Source organism: Centruroides vittatus, unplaced genomic scaffold, assembly GCF_030686945.1.
Source record: "Centruroides vittatus isolate TY-2023 unplaced genomic scaffold, ASM3068694v2 contig_349, whole genome shotgun sequence".
Taxonomy (NCBI): domain Eukaryota; kingdom Metazoa; phylum Arthropoda; class Arachnida; order Scorpiones; family Buthidae; genus Centruroides; species Centruroides vittatus.
The window spans coordinates 1,947,368-1,967,877 of NW_027122172.1; the positions used below are offsets into that span (position 1 = coordinate 1,947,368).

General features: G+C 28.5%; 1 protein-coding gene across 2 annotated transcripts in view; it reads right to left on the bottom strand.

The window, feature by feature from the left end:
• Positions 1 to 20,510, bottom strand: part of LOC136974406 (dynactin subunit 1-like) — a 77,578-nt gene that overhangs the window by 55,364 nt on the left and 1,704 nt on the right. The window contains exons 2-5 of one of the 2 annotated variants that reach the window (XM_067269274.1): positions 10,115 to 10,256; positions 2,482 to 2,573; positions 331 to 552; positions 162 to 233 (exon numbers count right to left, since the gene is read on the bottom strand). In XM_067269274.1, coding sequence (XP_067125375.1) covers positions 162 to 233; positions 331 to 552; positions 2,482 to 2,573; positions 10,115 to 10,256 — 528 coding nt within the window. Of the gene's footprint in view, positions 1 to 161; positions 234 to 330; positions 553 to 2,481; positions 2,574 to 10,108; positions 10,257 to 20,510 lie in introns of both variants that reach the window. The other variant, XM_067269273.1, reaches the window with a different exon arrangement.

Genomic DNA, 20,510 nt, shown 5'->3' on the forward strand with positions numbered 1-20,510 from the left:
TAAACATGATAGTATATTGACTATTGTAATAGATAATAAAGTAATTCTATTTTCTAAAGATAATTCTAAAAAATTAAATTAAATCATTTCTTTTATTATTATGCTATTAATGAACAAATTGAAATACGATCCAATAAAAATAAAAAGTAAAAAGTAATTACCTTTTTCGCTAATACAAGCTGCCGTTGAAGTTCATTTTGAGATTCAGTAATTTTTGATTTAAATTCTAACAACTAAAAGAATTGAAAAGTTTTATATAAATTATTAGAATATTTACTGTATAATATAATATAAATTTAAAATTTAGTATCGTAATCAATAAATTTGTACCTGTTGTACTTGAATTTTTGTCTTTTCAAATTCTTTTAATTTTACTTTATCTTCAGAACGTTTTGCCATTATAGTTTGCAGTTTTTCATTCAAATCTTTTATTTCTGCTTTAAGATTTTCAATTTCTTGTTCCTTTTGTATTAAGGCAATTTTATCATCAAGACTATTTGCAACAGCTCCCATTGCTGATACTACTGCTGGTGTTGGTTTAAGGGAGTCAAACTAATATAGAAATAATTTATGAACAACTTATTAAAATCAATTTTTGTAATATTTTCAAAAAAGAAAAAAATATATATAGACTTTTTCTATAGCTAAATATTTGTTTACTTTACGAGTCCCAATTAACTTAGACTCAAATCTGAGATGAATTGTGAAAAATACTTTATAACAACAAAAAACAGAGCCATAGTACAATTTGATTCATGTAATCTTGTTAGACATGGTGCTCAAATACTCTACAAGGCTGAAAAGAATTTATTCAGTTGACTACTCACAACAAAAAGAGTTTTAAAAACAAGATTTAAAACACATTAAATCTAATCGCAGATTTACATTCACTTTAATAAATATAGAATGTAAAATTTATTTATTTATTTTATAATTTATAAGCTACTATGTTCAGTATTTAAATTTTTAAAAAATTTAAAAATAAAATTTCTCTCTAATAAGTATTCAAATAATGTTGCTCTCAATTAATTGAATCAAAAATTTTATTCTAAAATGCATATTTACATCTACTGACTTGATCAGATGTAAATATGCACTTTTGAACTCTATGGTCTGTTTATAAAATGAATTATACCAAGTAGACCATAATTCTGAAATTTTATTTGTTTCCTTATGTACTCTTAGCAAGAAGTAGCAATCTTAATCATATATGCAATAAATTCTCATCAATTTTTTCTTTTCTGTAATAGAACAAAATTGATGGATTAACAGTTTTGTCTACCAAATATAGTGCAATTTAACAATTTCATTAATATTTCAAATCTAAATTGCTTGTTGTTTACATAAACTGACCTAAATTGCTGCCACTCATTCATTTTTTCTACTTTTAGCAAACAAATTTTTGATCAAATCAAATTCTGTCAAGTTTCTGGCAACTATTTTTTATCAAGATAATTTTTTAACAACTTTCCTAATTTTTTATTGTTAAATTAATAAAAACAAAAAATAACAGTGATAATTATCAAAGTAAAGATGGATTCTACTGATGTTAAAAATTTTTTTATGTATGTATAACCTTATTATTTTGAAAAAAAAATAAAAAATGGAAAAAATTATGTATTTAAAAAATAATAAAAAATCTGAATTCAACTGTTTGTAAGTTTTCTATTACAGTAGAGCATCGATTATCCGACCCCCGATCGACCGTCGCATCGATTAACCGACCGCGTTCTACTTGGCAAATTCAAATGTCCGCTGGTGATGTGGCGCTACAACTTTTGGCTACTTCTCGGCTACTTTATTATTATTTTTGTTAAATTTTTGCATGCTTTAGCTGGCAACACTGGCTCAACCATGAAAGGGAGGCCAGTATTTAAACCAGGCTTAATTTTCTATAGTTATTTATTTTTGTATTTATTTTGTGCAAAATAAAGAGATAATCTTTAACGATACAATAGCGATGATTATTATTTTAAAAAATTTTTTGTTAGGCTTAACATCGATGAAAATTCAACACGAAATAGGTTAATAGCAATATACTAATGTACAGTACAGTACTAATTACATGAGATATACTAACATACTATACTAATAATGTATTTTTTTGTACTTTTTGGTTATCCGTTTTTTCAGTTATCCGACCGACCCCAGTCCCCAATTGAGTCGGATAATCGATGCTCTACTGTATTACAGTATGAAATCAACAACAGTATTTATAGCGTAAACAAAGCACCATTTATAAATTACTTTGATAATGATCAACTTTTTTAATATGATTTTAATTTTAAAATTTTAATTTAAAGAATATTTCATATATATCAATGGCAAATAAATCCAATATAAAGAAAATATAAAAGTTCAAGATATATAAATATATACTTAATAATTTACATAAGGAAGATTATGGCTGTCAAATTTACAATCTACAAAGCTAATTTTTCATAAAATTTTATGATTTTAATTGAAAACAATTTTACTAACTTCAATTAATGACCTCTGGGAATTTGAATTAGTTACTGGTGTAATTTTCACTTCACTGGGAGTTAAAAGTTTTCTCTCGTGTGTCTTCTCTTCTAAACAGTAAAAAAATTAAGAATAATTTTAATATATATATATGATAAATATCTACATTATAATACATTTAATTAAAGATGCTTAAATAAGAAGAATACTAACTTTGAATGATAAATTAACGATTTAAATTTTATTTGTCTATTTAAATATATTTATCTTAATGTCATATTTTCAAACTACTAAATTTAGTTATAATAATGATAGTTTATAACTTAATAATAAAAATTAATTTGTTTGTTGTCTTATATGTAATACCATTCTAGTGGCTTTAGAATATTTATCCTAATATCATCATTAAAATTTGATAATAAACGATATTCAAGAGATTTGGAAGAAAACTGCTTTATAACTAAGGAGCAGTGTAAAGTACTATTTTTTTTAGTATCTTAGGAAACCGACTATAATTACGGTCGGTGAAACTTCCGTTAACCTAACGGGTACTTTACGCGGATTCGAGATTAGTTTGCCAGGCCTGGGCTTTTAAGCGTGCACCGAAAGATTAGTAATAATAACGATAAATACCAAGTCAAATCAAAAGTTCAAATATATTTAATTAATAACTAGAACGTACTACGTACAAATGTCAATAATTCCAAACAAAATTTATTAACGAAAATCAACAAGTCAACCCGACAATAAACTTAGCTACTTAGCTTAACTTAATAGTAATTCCCCTTTGAAATTCAACAAATCAAATACTTAGAAACTATGAACAAAATCTCTTACTAATTAAACGTCTATCCGTCACCTCACTATACGAAGAAAACTATTTCCTCAATCCTTTCGATAACGTCAAATCGTCAATCGAACTCCTCTTTAACACCCTGGATCGTCCAATTATCAATCTGGACTTCTATCAGAAAATACTTCGCTTTCGAATTAACCTCGCTCTCACAGTCGCCTCGATTTGGAATTCACCTCGGTTTGGAAATCACCTCTCCTTCTTCGGTTAACGTACGGGTTTTATACTGTGAGGTGACGTCACACTTGAGCTGGGTTACTCCCCTTATTTACATACTTAGTTGCTAACATTAATTTTCTGTTCTGGCTGCTTTAAGTTTCCGACAAAGCTTATAAACCGTTTACAAAATATTTATCATAATTTTCTGGGATGTTTAAGACGGTTTATCAAGTATTTCTCTACTAGTGATTGTGGGGACTCCCCCCTCCATTTTTTTTTCTGCGGACTGTTACTTCCGCCGGGCAGCGCAAGTGCGCAAGATTTTTTCCTACGGCGCTTATTTCTCCGTGAGTTGTTTTATCTTCATTTTTCATTACTAACAAGAGAGTGGTGGGGAACCTTCGTCCTAAATAAACATAAACCCCAAACAAAAGATAATAAAACGGAAATAATAATAAAATAAAAATAACGTTCGGACTCAGTTCCTTACACCAGAATTTTAGGTAATAGCATATTTTTTTCCAGATTTCCTTTGTAAAAAGTAGCTTAAAAACAAGGTTTTGTCCAACTCCTTGTACTTTAGGAGATGTAAGAGCATATTTAATTAATTTGAGGCTAAAAAGAGATATTGTATGATTCTGTTTTATTTGGATCATTTTTTAAGCTGATGAGTTATATAAGTCATTATTGAGAAAAAACTGTCAACAACTTTCAAAATAAATTATAAACCTGTATTTAGCTTGTCATTGCTTTAATTGAAATTATTGTGACCTACATAATAAAATAATTACACATAAGTAATGAATAGATATCAAATACATGCATATACATTATATAATGTATTATTTTACTTCTTTTACATATGTTTCTATTGTATTTGGAAATATTAAAAAGCACATTTTGCAAATTTTGATGGATTAAGGTGCATATTCCATACGTTCATATAGTTACTCTCATTTATAACAAATCAGCCACTGCAACCTATAAGCGGAATGCAGTCCTAATCATAAATGTCTGTTTTATTCTTGTGGATTGCAAAAATATTTTAATTTTGTAAATATAATTTTATGAAATTCGTTATTAACTTTCTGTTAAGTGAAAAAAATAATAATAATTAGAATATTCAAATTGTTTGATAATACCACACATTATTTTTGTGTTTGTCCAGCAGCCTGGCATCAAGAACATGAAACATAACAGGTGAAAAAAGCTTTGATAAAACAAACCAGACATCTAAAAATTAGTTTGTGTTGGAGAATTACAACCTAAAAATTTACATTGACAGAAGATAACAAATACAACAAAATTTTATATAATAAACTTTTCATAATTAGATAATATGAAAAAATATGTGAGGTACAGTAGAACTCTGATTATCCAAACACCAATTAACCAAATGTCCAATTGTCTGAACCAGCACTTGCTCTCCTTCCTCTCTTCCACTGATGTCATACTGCAATTCTCTTACATCATTCAACTGTAATTTTCTTACATTTCATAAGATAATAGAGGACATTCCAAGTCTCTAAGTGTGTGGAATTCAGGGAGGTGGAAAACTGGTTGAGAAGTGATGATGACAACCACAACGGTGGTTTTCAAATTTTGAATGATCAAGAAATTGTAGAAAGCATGCAAGGAGAGGATGATATAGCAGAAGAATTAGGCAATTCTGGACCATACACACACGTTATTGGTTAACTTCTAACTCTAATTCTTAATCCTTGATTATGAATACAGTGAATGCTAGTGATAAAATTAAAGTCATGTATTCAATTTTCAAAAATTAATAGTAACTAAGAAACATTAAAATTGGAATCATGGATAATAGTCTTCTTCACAGTTTTAAATCAATTTCTCAGGGAAACAAGATTTGCAGCAAAAATTTCAAAAGTGTACTTTTCTAACTAGTATTTGCCAAGATTTTGAAAGAAAATTTCACAGTAAATGTATCAATTCATTATTCTTTCCTAGAAATTTATTTTAAGCTACCATTGACTCATTTTGAGACAAAATGTGATCATTCTAAACTTCAATGTTCCAGTTATTCCAAACTTTTCATATAATATGCTGTAATTATAAAGGTCACATTCTTATAAAATTAATTCAAAATTAGTCAGATATACAAATCTAGATATTTTTGTGAAGAATTAAGGAATAAACCTTCAAAATTTAGTGTAGAAAACACAAAAATCCAATGCAGTGTAATAAAATCAAACACAATTTTACATTGATAGAATTCTAGGAATAGTTTGATATGAAAACAGTTGAACAGATAAAAATGGCAATGGTTATATGTTCTGTACTACATATATTTTGCTCAAAAATCAATTAATGGGTGAAGTGGCATCAGTGAAAACTTGTCAAATTTTATTTGACAAGCTTTCACTGATGCCCACTTTTACTTATTAATAACCACATTAGTATATTGTATTTGAATATCACAGTTCACTTCATGCTAAAGACTTGATAAGAATAAGATGTGAACTACCTTATTTTATGGCATACAAGACACTTCCATTTCAGCACAAAATATTTAGAAAAATTATTTAATGTATTTAAATCATCCCATGTCTGACAAGCTGCACCATTTTTTCTTTTTACTGTTCTGATTAAAAAACAGTAAAATTAAATGCACACTTTTATTTATTAGGAACAAAGAAGAGTTTAAAAAAAGTCATTTACCATTAAAATGTTCTGCACAAAAACATGTGAAAGAACTTAGCTATAACCAAAGTCAACTTAATAGTGAGGTTGAGGCCAAAGTTTTAAACACAAAAACGTGTACGTCAGATGTTCGGCGCCTCTTTCTTGTAAACCTAGAAGTTTGACAATGGCGTTTGGAATGTCGAGCATGATTCCACTGACTTTCCAAACGCCATTGTCAAACTTCTAGGCATACAGGAAAGCGGCGAAGAATGTCTGACGTACACATTTTCGCGTTTAAAACTTTGACCTCAACCTTGCTAATAATAATTTTATATAAAACAATAACATTTCTATTAAAGAGTTTGGTTAGATAGAGGTAACCTGTAGTCTAATGAAGGATATTTGAGGAATTCATTAGTCTACGAGATCTTACAACTTCACATAGAAGATACAGGACACTTTTTGAGCCTGTTTTTGAACAAAAGTCTTACATACTGTAAAATATGGTATTTAATTTTGCAAATGTTATCATACTTCTATCAAAGCTTATAAAATATAATGATTTTGGAAATAAAAAGTAACCTATATATCCTTTACAGGACTATCCTAGATATACTCTGTATGTACATTAAAATTGCTGTTTTTATTAAAAGTTACATTAAATTCAAAATTAAATAAATATAAAATTAAACAAATAAAATAACCAATTTTATTTTAAGGTAAAAAAAAAAGATTGCAATAATTTTAAGATACAACAATTCATTAATTATAATAATAAAAACTTATCATTAATAAAATTATAACAATTTTATTAATAAATACTACTAATAAAATTATTGAAATACAGAAATATTAAATCAAGTATATAAATTAAATTGTGTGTATTAAAAACAATCTATACAACAAATAATAACAGTTTTAAAACCTTATCTGAATAAATGAAAATGTTTCTCCGAAATTTTATTGTGATGCTTTATGACTGAATCATAAACTCTGACAAATCATTCTAAGAACATTCAGCTTTATCAGGTACATTTTCAAATCATATTAATAATAAAACTTAGAAATATATTCTTAATTTTAATAAATAAACTTTTTAAAGTATATTTATGATATTAATATACATAAGTTAAACCTCTAATAATTTTTCTAAGAGAAGGATTTTAAAATTTATAACAAAATATATATAAGATATGCTTATAGATGAAAAATATAGTATAAATATTAGAGAAAAATCTTTTCTGATACTAAAAACATAATTATGATTTAAATTCAGGTACATAATTTGTAAAAACAAGAAAAGAACAGAAAAAACTATATATAAATAGTAGAATATTTAAATTCTGAAGTATATGAGAAATTTATTGATTTTATTATTTAAACATTTGTGTAGTCTAACATTTATACTATAACATGGAATAAAGTAAAATTCCAAAAACTAGATTACATTGATAATTCAACATTTAATAAAGTTATCTAATTATTCATCAAATCATTAGATTCATTAATTGACAATCTTCAGGAGTAATTTTCAGTTATATTAGATCTAATTTTATTCTTTGCTAATTTCAAATCATTCAAATATCTCATCAAGCTGTTTTTATTCAAATTGTCACAGTTATTCTACTGCAAATTTGTTGGTCTAACTGTTTATTTTTTTGAAGATTTACATACAGTACATCTGATTTTAAATAAGCCTAACTATTTAAACTGGTTATGTTATACTTAGCTGACTTTTATTTATTTATTTTTTTTGTTGAGAAGATTGGGTAGACTATCTGCATCTTTCTTATTAGTCATATTACTTCCTAAACTTTTCTCATTGAATATGCAGAAAAAGAATGAATCCATGAGTTCTTCTCTAACTTCTTTCAAAATTTTAGCTTCTTTCCATTTTATATCTATCTGTTCTGCTAATCTTTCTTGGCTCAATATTTTATTTTCTTTTGCAGATTTGACATCCTTTGTATTGTCAGTAGTCCTTTTAGTGGCCCCAATGTATAAAATTTCTATTTCCATTGTCCAAAAATAGAATTTCATAAGTCTTGTCTTAAGGTAAGAACACACTACACATTTTCTGCTCGGAAACATTTATGGCAGAAAAACATGCTTCAGTCACTTTACTGTTTTCTTTTCCCATACACTGATATGATATAATTTAAGATGACCAAACAACATATACAATGGTATCTAGTGTCATGGGGAAACACTATGTATTCCTTTCCACTGTACTGTTTGAAAAATATGACTTTTCCAGTGACATTTTGATGACATTAACAAGTGAATGATTGCTCTGGCTAAGTTGTGTCAAGCACAGAAAAAGACAACTAAATAAAACAAAAATTTTTGATTCCATCACTTTTTTTATTTGCAGTTTCTTAACATGTCAAAGAGTATTACTAATAAGAGTATTATTTTTCTTCATAATAATTCTCTTGTTAGTAAGCTTCTCTATTTATTTTAAAAAACTGGGTACTTATTTATAGACCACTCACCAAATAAACCATCACCAGTATATAACCAAACAGAAAAATTCTTTCTACAAACGTTTTCATCTGTATATAATAGACATCCTCGGGTAATGACGATATTGAACTAACGGCTAGTAGAATAGAATGTTTTTAAAAGTTCTGATTAACTACGTAATTCGAATTCGTTGCGTTAAAATTTAAAATACGTAAAATATTTGAAACATATCCGAATAAATCAATTAATTTCACGTAGATCATGACATAAATATCCTACATAATTTAAACCATCTTTGATGTGTGTTTCAATCATTGGGAAATTGTTCAAAAATGGCATGCCATGCTGTGGAAAGCGTGTCCATTTCTTTGAAGTTAATACCGACCCCTTGTTTAATTGCTCGATAGATCTCCAGCTATTCGAGGTACTTGAGTTGTGCCTTATCTGATACTCTGTGTAGTAATTTAGCATTCTGTAGTTCGACGTGAACATCCTCATTATTCGCATATGTCGCTAATGCCGTTGTGGTCAGCTGTTTTCTTACAGAGTATTCGTGTTCTTTCATCCTCATGGCGAGACTTCTTTCCGTTGCTCCAATGTATGTTAATGGGTGGTTAACCCGGTCATCTTGAAGAGGAACCGCTGCCCTATTTTTGATGAAAATAACTTCTCTAGCTATTGATGTAATGTATTACCGCTATTAAGTGTTCTCAACGTATATCCTACTGTACATATGACCCACAAAGACGATGTTACACAAAAAATTTCTCTTTCATTGTCTGCTGATCTTTATCATTTTCCTTATTAACCTTTTTATCTAATTCTTTAAACATTCTATCCTATTCCTTGTTCACTAGCTAAGTATAATAAATCTCCTTTTCCTAGTCCTGGTTCCTGAAAATACTTAAACATGAAAGAGAATATTTCTAAATAACTGTGAACTCCAAGAAAATGAAGGTCAGCAAATAAACTTAGCAACAGATGTATTCACAATTAAATTGATTCCTTTGGAAACAAGTTTAAAAACCAAAATAAATATTCAAATTCACAATTAAAGTTTTATTATTTGACATTTTATATATTTAAAATATTTTGGTAACTTTACTAATTTTTTTAAATGAATGCCATCTGAATGTTTTGGTTTTAACTCAATTCATTGATTTTTGCACTGAATTATCTGATATTAGTTTTGTGCACTTGATCCACATATTTTTGAAATTATCATTGAATTGGTTGCTTTGTACATTATAAACAGTTTGAATTTTATTAATATATAATAATAATAATAATAATAATAATAATAATTTGTAAGATTACTGTAACAAAAGAAATTTGCTATTAAACATCAGTACTAGCAGTAATTATAATTTTTTTTATATTTCTCAAAATATTTGTTCAAAATCGTTTTAAATAAGTTTATTTAATATTTTCTAAAGAAGTTTGAAATTTTTGACAAATTTCTATTTGCCTATAAAGAACATGGCTTCAATAAACTAAACTTTTAACAAATAAAAAACTCACCTGAACTTAATTGTTTTTCTTCTTCTACTATAGAAGTTGAAAGAGGAGTAATAGGTTCTTTGGTAATGGAAGTAACAGGAATAGGTGATGCAGGAATAGGTGATAAACTTTTCGTTTTAGTTGTTTCTTCCTCCTCAAGTACTTGCAGCTAAAAAAGTAAAAAATTTAATTAGTTGTATAATTATTATTTGAATAAAAATATTGAGATTTTATATATATATATATATATATATATTATATGTGTGTGTGTGTGTGTGTGTGTCATTCCATGAAAGTGCAGAAAGACAATGAAGAGAAGTTATTTATCTGAGTTGGCAATACACCTTATATATATCTGATGTTTCACTAAATGATAAAATATGTATAACTGTTTATTAATAAACATTTATAAACAAATATATAATTTTTAATTTAATCATTCAATGAAATAATAATAAAAATTAAAACATTAGAGTCTGATGGCCTCGTTCTTTCTCTGTCAATTGTACAAATTTATAGCAAAAGATACCAATGAGTTGTGAGGGTTCTGCAAAAATGAATTTCTTGCTTGTTTAAGGTTTCCACTTTACCAAAGAGTTTGGAGTTTGAAAAACACTGTGGCAATTCTTAGATGTTTCAATGTCTTAATTTTTTAAAATAAAAATATTGTACTTATAAAGCATATATTTTAAATTGTTAAGAACTTTTTGTTCAAAATTATTAAGTAAATTTGTACTTGAAAATTATAATTTAAACAATTATAAAACATTTAGAATAAATTTTACAAAAATTTTTTTACTTAATTTTAAAAGACTACATAACATTTATGATTTTTAATTTTTTTAATGCAGTGGAATTCACTGCCTATGTATTTCACAAAAAAGCTTCCATAGTAGAATCTACTTATTGTAATCACAGATATCATTATCATTCATTAATGCTATCAAAGTTAATGTCTCAAAACTCATAAAACATTACTTATTGTAATCATAAATTCAGCTGGGTAAGAGCACATATGGGCGACCCTGGAAACGAACGAGTAGACAGCCTAGCAAAAGAGGCAAGCGGCTCAAACATAATAGTAGTATATAAGAAATTATCTGAAAGATATATAAAAAGGGAAATAAAGAACAAATATATAATAAGATGGCAAAAGAGATGGACAGAATCAACAAAAGGAAGAGAACTTTTTGAGTATCTACCTGATGTTCACCAGCGAATAAAAAAGAACTTTATAATAAATTATAAATATACAAGATTCGTGACTGCGTGTGGTGACTTTGCAGAGTACCGCAATAGATTCCATCATAATAATGATGGCACTTGTGAAATATGCGGAGACAGAGAAACTCCGACACATCTTTTATTTGAGTGTATTAAATATGAAAATATTAGAAATGAGCTACGAACAATAAGCAATAAAGAAGGTTATACTTGGCCAATAAAAAAGAGTAGTCTTATCAATAACGTCACTCTTTATACATACTTTATAAACTTTATAAGAGTATGTTATAAAACCAGAATATAATCGTCCCCCTGTCGCTATATACCGAATTGTATATATTTATTGTATAAATAATCTTTCTAGGCTGAAATTCACTGTAGCTACCTATATTGGTTCACTAGTTTGGTTACGCTCTATTGTCAAATTATTCCCATTAATTAGTATAATTTAATTACCGATATGGCTATTGTATACTTTTTGAGGTTGTGTCGGTTTTGTAGGTTATTCTACAGTTTAAAACACTAGGTATATTCTAGTAGTCGGTTGGTCTGAGAACGATATAACAACAACTGTTTCCATTATTACTATTTTTGTATTAATTGTTCTTTCTATTATCGAGAATCTTATATTTAATATGGAGGGCAATGTGAAGGTCTCTGCGTTCCACACTGGATCGAAACATCCACATACAGAATGTTGAAATGTATTCATAGTAATATACCATCTCAGAGTATAGGACTCTACTTCATTTCATACTTTAGCACATTGTGGCCAAATGGGCTCACAGTGATATGCATTCACAGAGAAATGGACTCTGTCTACTGGGGTTATGGCCTCTAAGGGTATTGGACTTTGCTTATCATTATTTATTAACACATTTACAAACTTTATGGCTAAATGTGTTTATTGTGCTAAGCATTCTCTGAGTAATGAACTCTGCACACCAATCCATATCAAAACATTCACATAATTTGTAGAGAACCACTATAGTGCTATAAATCTGTGAGATGAGAGCCATCAATGCAATCAAAAACTGATTATGAAAGTATCATAAGCGATTGTGAAAAGTAATACACACATTACAGCGGTAGAAAGATATCGCGAAGAAATAATGAAACGTGGAAATACAATGACAGTGCTATTAACAATGGTACAACTAATAGAAACAACAGGCAATGGTGCTACAAGTACTACAAGTGTATCTAATTTTACCCACAAAACGAAAAGGAAGTGATAATGAAATAAGTGCTATGAATGAGATGTTATCATGAAAAACAAAATAATCTTGGAAGTACTACAAGTGCTACAAATAATATGGAAATACAATGGAGGAGCAAGAGGAATGGCCGTACAGTGATTTAAGAAACTATATGTGAAAGTACTACAAGAAAGTGATACCTTTTGTGCTATAAGTGAAAGTTCTATAAATTAGAGTGTTAAATTGTGGATGTACCTACTCAGTGACAGTGACAGTGACAGTGAGAGCGATACTAGTACAGCTACAGAAACGTTTTGATACTATAGTGGTAATATGAAAATACAGTGATAACAGGAAGTGCCAATATACGACAAGCAAACATAGCGGTTATCTATGAAACCTTAATTAAAATATCTCAAGTACTTTTAAATAAAACATAAAACATATGTAGACTAATACTATCATTAACTTCTAAAAAAAAAACTCCACATATATTTTACATTTGTATTTATTTTTATTTATAATGTTTGTACCAAAAGTTCAAAACAGCCAACATGGAATTATAAATAATCTACATATTATATTAATTGTTTCAATAATATGTAATTTAAATATATAAAATGTAATATGCCGAATGTAACAATATACAAACATATGTCGGTAAAAAAAATGTAGCGGCTACGACCACAATGGTATATCCAACTCTCTGTAAAGCATTGAGCGAAACAGAGAACGTCTGAAAATAAAGTGGAGCACTGGAAGCCTGACATTTATTACCAGGTAGAAGTCTGCTCTATTACTAAGTAAGCTTTGATAAGGTTCCAATTACTTCATTCAGAACTGCATTTTTCCTTCTATTTATGGATATTTAGACTGACAGCTAGCTGATGATTTTTCAATGTTGCTACTAGAATATTAAATTAATTCTGAAGTTAGTTCTAGATTTTATAGCATTATTATAATGGTCTTCAAACTTTTAACATCTACAGAATCCTCATGCCTGAGTATTACTTTTGCAAAACCTTAAGTCAGTGGTACCAAATGATTTGATTGAAAAGCCAAATTGCACATAAGTCATAGGTAGGTTGACCACAAATATTTTGTATAGTTATTGGGCTGCAATTTGAAAAAATTGTAGACCTATAAATTCCCATTGTCATGCATTAATCTTGAGAACAGATATGGAAAGCTTAGGGGCAGGAAGTCTTGATTAACTATGGGTACGTTCGTTAAGTCAAACGAGTTAAACGAGAATGACGTCATCGTTATTCTCGTTTTGTTAGACTTTCCGAACGATTCGTTAAGAAAATGGCCGTTTCTAAATCTGAAGTTTTAAACATTGTTAGTGCAATTGTATCCGAAGTATTTTTTTCGGATGAATCTGAAGACGAGATTGAAACTTATGTAATTTTAGAAACGTCAAAAAAGAGAAAAAGGAGACTGCGTATAAAAGGATACGTAGAAAGTGTCGTTCCTTCGTATTTAAGCGACGATTTCCAATGTCATTTTAGAATGAAGCGATGCACTTTCGAAATTCTTTTGGAAAAATTAAAACCGAAATTACTAAATTCTTTCGGAAGACCTTGTTTAGATGCAAACAAGCAAATTTTGTCGGTAATTTGGCTTCTAGCAAATCAGGAATCATTCAGGTAAAATAAACTACTTAATAAATTTTAAAGCTAAACACTGTATTCAAATTTATTAAATAATGTTTCAAAATTAGATAAGCCAATAGTTAAGTGATAACATAATTCATTGTTACTAATTATGTATGAAATTTGCCAATATTAAAGATTTACAAATAAATTTATAATTTTCTTAAAGAAATTCCTCAAGTCTGTTAAACTTAATGAAGTTAATACAAATAATTTGTATGGTAATATTGATATTTATTAAATTTAAGTATAATTAATAACTTTTTTATTTCATTATAGGTCAGTAGCAGACAGATTTGACATATCAAAATCTACCCTGTATAGCTATCTGAATAAAGTTTGTAATGAACTCATAAAAATGGCAAGTGATGTCATAAAATGGCCACAATTGGAAGAATATGCCCATTTAACCCGAAAATTTAAAAATATAGCTGGTTTCCCAGGTATAATTGGTGCAATCGATGGCTGCCACATTCCCATTAAAGCTCCAAGTGAAGCAGCGGAAAAATATATAAACCGGAAGAACTTTCATTCTTTAATTTTACAGGCAGTCTGCAACCATAACTTAGTTTTTACAGACTGTTATTGTGGCTTTCCTGGATCTGTCCATGATGCCAGAGTTTTCAGAAATTCTGAAGTAATTCAGAAACTTAACAATTCTTCATTATCGGATTATCACATTGTGGGAGATGCTGCTTACCCACTAATGGTGTCATTAATGGTACCATTTAAAAATAATGGTCACCTAACTACTAAAATGCATACATATAATAATAAGTTGTCAAAGAGCAGAATTGTTATTGAGAGGAGTTTTGCTTTATTAAAAGGACGATTTAGACAGTTAAAATATTTTGATGCCAGTAAAACATCAATGTTGCCCCTCTACATATTATCAGCCTGTGTCCTGCATAACATCTGTCTGATGGCAGGGGATGATTTTGACGAATTTGATACAATTAATTGTGATGACGAAATGCTTGAAAATGAATCATCTTATACACAAGATAACAGTGCTGCTCAAAGAAAAAGACAGCTTATTTCTGATAGTTTTTAAGCTTTCAGAAATCATGTTTTGTTTGATAATTGTAGTATTTTCTGTATTAATATCTGTTTAGAAAATTAATTTCACAGAAAAATAAAAGTTTTTATGTTGCATTTACAAATGACTGGTTTCAATATTTTAGTGATTTATTTACAATTAATTTAACCACTAAAGCAACTTAAAACACATTCAAATTATAAATCAATATTTTATTTACAAAATAGAATTGTTTTACAATTTATCAATTAAGCATTGTAATTTTTCTAGTAATAATGTTTTCATTTTCATATTTTCTTCATGCCGTTTTTCAACACTAAGTCTGTAATTAGTAAACCATTCAGGTTCTTCTTCTTTTCTGCACTTCTTGTTGGCAGTTGATTTAGGTGATGGAGTTTCTGGCATTGTATTGATATTTCTATTTTCTGTTATGGCAACAGAATTACTGAATCCAGAAGATGAACTTGCAATGGAAACAGGCTGTACAGCTGGATCTTTTGCAAATATTTCATCTAACTCAGTCATGTAACGGCACTTCCTTCTGCACGATCCACTTGTATTATTATTATTTTTTATTATTTTGTAATTATTTTTTAAAGATTTAAATTTATTTTCGCACTGAAGTGCCGTTACAGAATAGCCATAGCTTTTAAAGCTATTCGATATTTTTTCCCACACTTGTTTCTTTTTAAAATACGGAGACGAAAACATGCTTTCGTTTATTTTGTATTCATTGAGAAGCAAGTGTGTTGTCTCATCATTCCAAATAAATGTCACCGACTGACTTCCAGAAGGGGCTGCTTCTGTTTCTTGTCTTATGTTTGGATCAACTGAAAACATAAACAGTAAATATAATTAAATTATTTATGTTTAAAAAGTATTTGTGTTTAAAAGTATATATGTTTATAAAGTAGATGTGTTTAATCACATTTTAGATGAGACAGATCTAAATTTGATCAAGCTAAACTTTAAGATTACTATAGTTTTTAAATTAAAAATGTCTATTTTAAAAGCAAAATGCTTAGATTTGTACAACAAAAGAACACTTAGCTTGTTCAAATTCAATCTTCATATAAGTAATAAAATATTCTAATAATTCATATTAATATAAATTTTAATCATTAAAGCTAGGACACACAAGTCCTAAAAGTCATATAAACAATTAAAAATATAACTTATTTTTTACGCTTAGATGCCCTAGCCTTGTATGTAATTACCTACTGTTCTATAGCATATGTTTCAAACAAATTGAAGGTAGATTGAATTTCTTCAGCTACTATTCATTTATTATTTAACATTAACTTTAAGTAGCACAATTATTCACTTTTTGTTGAGACTTATACTCCAACTCTGTGTGTGATAAGTCTCAACAAAAAGTGAATAATTGTGCTACTTTACTTAATTATTTCTAGGAGGACAAAAAGCTTATTAATTGTTGTATATTAACTTCAATAATTAAGGAAAAACTGTACAAAATGTATAAACTGTGTAGAAATACTACTCGAGCATCAGATATAATCAATAATGGTCTTAATTCTTGACATAAAAATTATTTATAATGGTATGTTCCTTTATTATATACTTATATCTTATGCAGATGTGTAGTTTTTGTAAAAAAGTAATTAGGATAAAATACAGTATATGATTTTATGAAATTTTGTATGTTAATTTTTATTTAAGGTATAAAAAAATAAGAAAAGAACTCTGCTTACCATTCTCATTTCCACATTTCTGCACATGGGTCGTTATTTGTAGCATACTGCCTTTCAACCCACAATTAGAGCACATATGTAGTACATCTGATAGATCGATATTGTTGGACGCCATTTTCTTAACGAAGTAAACCAACTCTTCCCTTCGTGAGCTTCGTTAGAGTTTCGTTCGAAACGTCATCACCGTGGAGCATGCGCACTGAGCGAGACTACTACTTTTCGAACGATTCGTTACTAACGCATTAAACTCGTTTGACTTAACGAACGTACCCTATATATAAACTTCCAGTGCAAACTAGAAGTCATGTTATTTCAATTCAAAAATTTTCCCCTGAAAGGAGTCATGTAAATGATCAGCATAACTCTATTGCTAACAGAAAAGTATGATGTACAAGGGCCTGACACTACTGATTCGAGGTGGAAAGCATATATTTTAAATTTAAAAAGTATTAAAAATATGGTTAAAAATTGCAGCCTGGCATTGTGATGATATCACAATAAATAATTGCTCATTAATTTTTATATTATTACTATTTATAATTTTTTTTAAACATTATTATTCAAATTAAAACAATTAATAATATAGACATCCTCTATATTCAAGTATTTGAATGCTTTATGGACTGTTTCCTTTTATCTCTTTCCCATTTATGAGATGAAATATTCAATACAATGAATGCTGACCAATATTTATGTGAAGAAAGTATTCCAACAACAAGCCAAGATTGAAATTTTCATTTGTTCCACTAAGATTGCTTTTGATCTCTAAATGGAAACATTGGTCTCTACATGGAAACATTGGCAATGGTCTCAAAGACCATTACAGTATACTGTAATGTGGCAGAACTGCTCAACCTTTGTCTTGCCCTTCTGTAGTACCTAATTATCAACCACTTGCTTACACTATTCATGTGTTACTATTCAGTTTGTGACTGTTTCAAAATACAGAAAACAGCTTTTTAAACACATGAAGGTCATACTGATTGGGTGTTTCATATTATATATTGAATGCAAAGATATGTAAGACTGGATGTTTCATATTTGTACTTTATATAGTTTTCAATTGCTACTTTTGTTGCTTCATGATAAGCTTTTCTTAATTTTTGAAATCTTTATAGTGGATATTCCATCAACAAGTACTTGTAAATCATCAAGAGCTTACTTTATTTGCACAACGTGAAAATACAGCAAACAAAAAATTCCATTTCATTAAGTGCTTTTCTCACTTTCTGTTGGACCTTCATATCAAAAGACAGTTCAGTATTCCTAATCTACCCAGAAATGTTGCATTGATATGGAAAGCAATACTGGAATATAAAAATACTGCTGCTGGAGATGATCAAGTTTTGAGTGACAAGCTGGATAAAAGGAAGACCTGTTGTAAGTGTCCATCTTCCAACGACAGAAAACTTTTTTACAAATGTATTAAATGTAACAATCCAATTTGTCTAAAGTGCTGCAAAAGAAGTTTGCATAACATGTGTAATAACAAATGACGGTTAACGTTACCTTAGGTAGCCAAGATGGCGGCTCGTCTCTAATTCCAGCAAGGAAACAGTGGGACGCACGTTCTAGCCTAACCTAACCTAACCTTCTAATAATTTTGTTGCTGATAATTATGGTAATTTATTAGAATAGGTTAAGTTAGGTTAGAACGTGCGTCCCACTGTTTCCTTGCTGGAATTAGAGATGAGCCGTCATCTTGGCTACCTAAGGTAACATTAACCCAAATGACTTAAAGTTAGAATTTATTCCAAAGTTTAATTGCATTGCTATGAAATTAGTTTTGAATAAATTTGAATTACTAATTGTAATTTTGCTTTTTATTGTTCCAAAACATCAATAAACTCTTGTGTAGTAACAAATATGCAAAATATGAAGTTACAAAAATACAAGGTCTGTCAGACTGATGTTTTCAATTATGTAATAAAGATCTATGTTTCTATTCAGAGGTTATGTTCGATCTCTATTTTTTCTATTATTCAATCATGTGTCATCATTCATATCTGACAAAGACTTGTAACAATTAATTTGCTTTCTCAAAAGATTCTCTTTCCTATTGGTAATTACAATTTCATTAATTAAAAATCAATTTTATTTTTCTCTATTTCAATTGTTTTCTTTTTACTTATTGTCTTAATTAACTCTTGTTATCTTATTATTAAAATAAAGAATGTTTGATAAAAACTTACATATTTGCTGCTTATTTTGAGTTAGCTAATCATATTGATGAATAACCTAAACAGCACTTTCATTTTATTTATTTGTTTTATTTGGAATCATTAGTGGTAAGTAAATAGGTGTTTTATAGCACTTCAATGTTATTTAGAGAATATGGATGGTAATTGGTTTATGATAAAATAAGGTATAAATTTCAGCCATAAGAAATACTGGAAAATCTCCATTTGAAATTTTGATTTGAGAATGAGATATGCTCATAAATTGGGGTTACACTATATATACTTTTTTTTAGATAATTTTGCATAAATTAAGCTTTTTCTCCTAATTAATTTTTTTTTTATTTAATAGTCTAAATAGGTACTAGTTAAGGTAATAGTAAGAGATATTAAAATGTAGTAGTAGTTTAAATGTTCTTGAAACCGTGTTTTTACTGTATATTGAGCACTGAACACAAGACCGTGTTATTTATCAAACACAGGTGGAAAAAGCCAGGTGTTTGATAAATAACACGGTCTTGTGTTCAATACTCAATATGTAGTAGTAGTGTTTAACAGTATTTAATGGTAGCGAGGTTGAAGCCAAAGTTTTAAACATGAAAACGTGTACGTTGGACGTTGAACGCCGCTTTCCTGTAAGCCTAGAAGTTTGACAATGGTGTTTGGAAAGTCAGTGGAATCATGCTTGACATTCCAAACGCCATTGTCAAACCTCTAGGCTTACAGGAAAGCAATGCCAAACGTCTGACGTGCACATTTTCATGTTTAAAACTTTGGCCTCAACCTTGATAGTTTTTATGTCTTAATTTTTTCTCAAGCCACGGGTCAAAAAAGGTTGAGAAATATTGGAAAAACTCCATTTGAAATTTTGATTTAAGAATGAGATATGGTCTGGTAAGGTCCCCTGGCTGGGACCTTATCAGAGTCTACAGCTCTGATAAGGTCCCAGCTAGCTCATTTATGAACTACATTTGTACCAAAATTACCATACTACAACACTTGTTATTAATTCATTTCATTTTTACAAACTGATATGTTTATAAATAAAGTGATTATTAACAATATTTTTAATATTTTCATATACCATAAATATACATCTAATTCAAACAAGATAATGAGTAAAAGGAATTTCCAAACACTTTTATTATATAATCCATTTTGTAAATACAAAAGATATGCCTGGAATTTATATTGTAAAAATATAAATTTGTTAAATTCTATAAAATATCTACAGATGAATTTATAATCTTACAACAGTAATCAGTCATTCAATGATGTGAAAGAATACAATATATATATGTTACTGTGGAAGACAAAAATTAGAGAATGTCAATATTCTCCGGTGAATGTCGACACATACAAAATATGTCGGTGAAAGACCGAATATTTAGTTTTATTATTACATATTTGAACAATT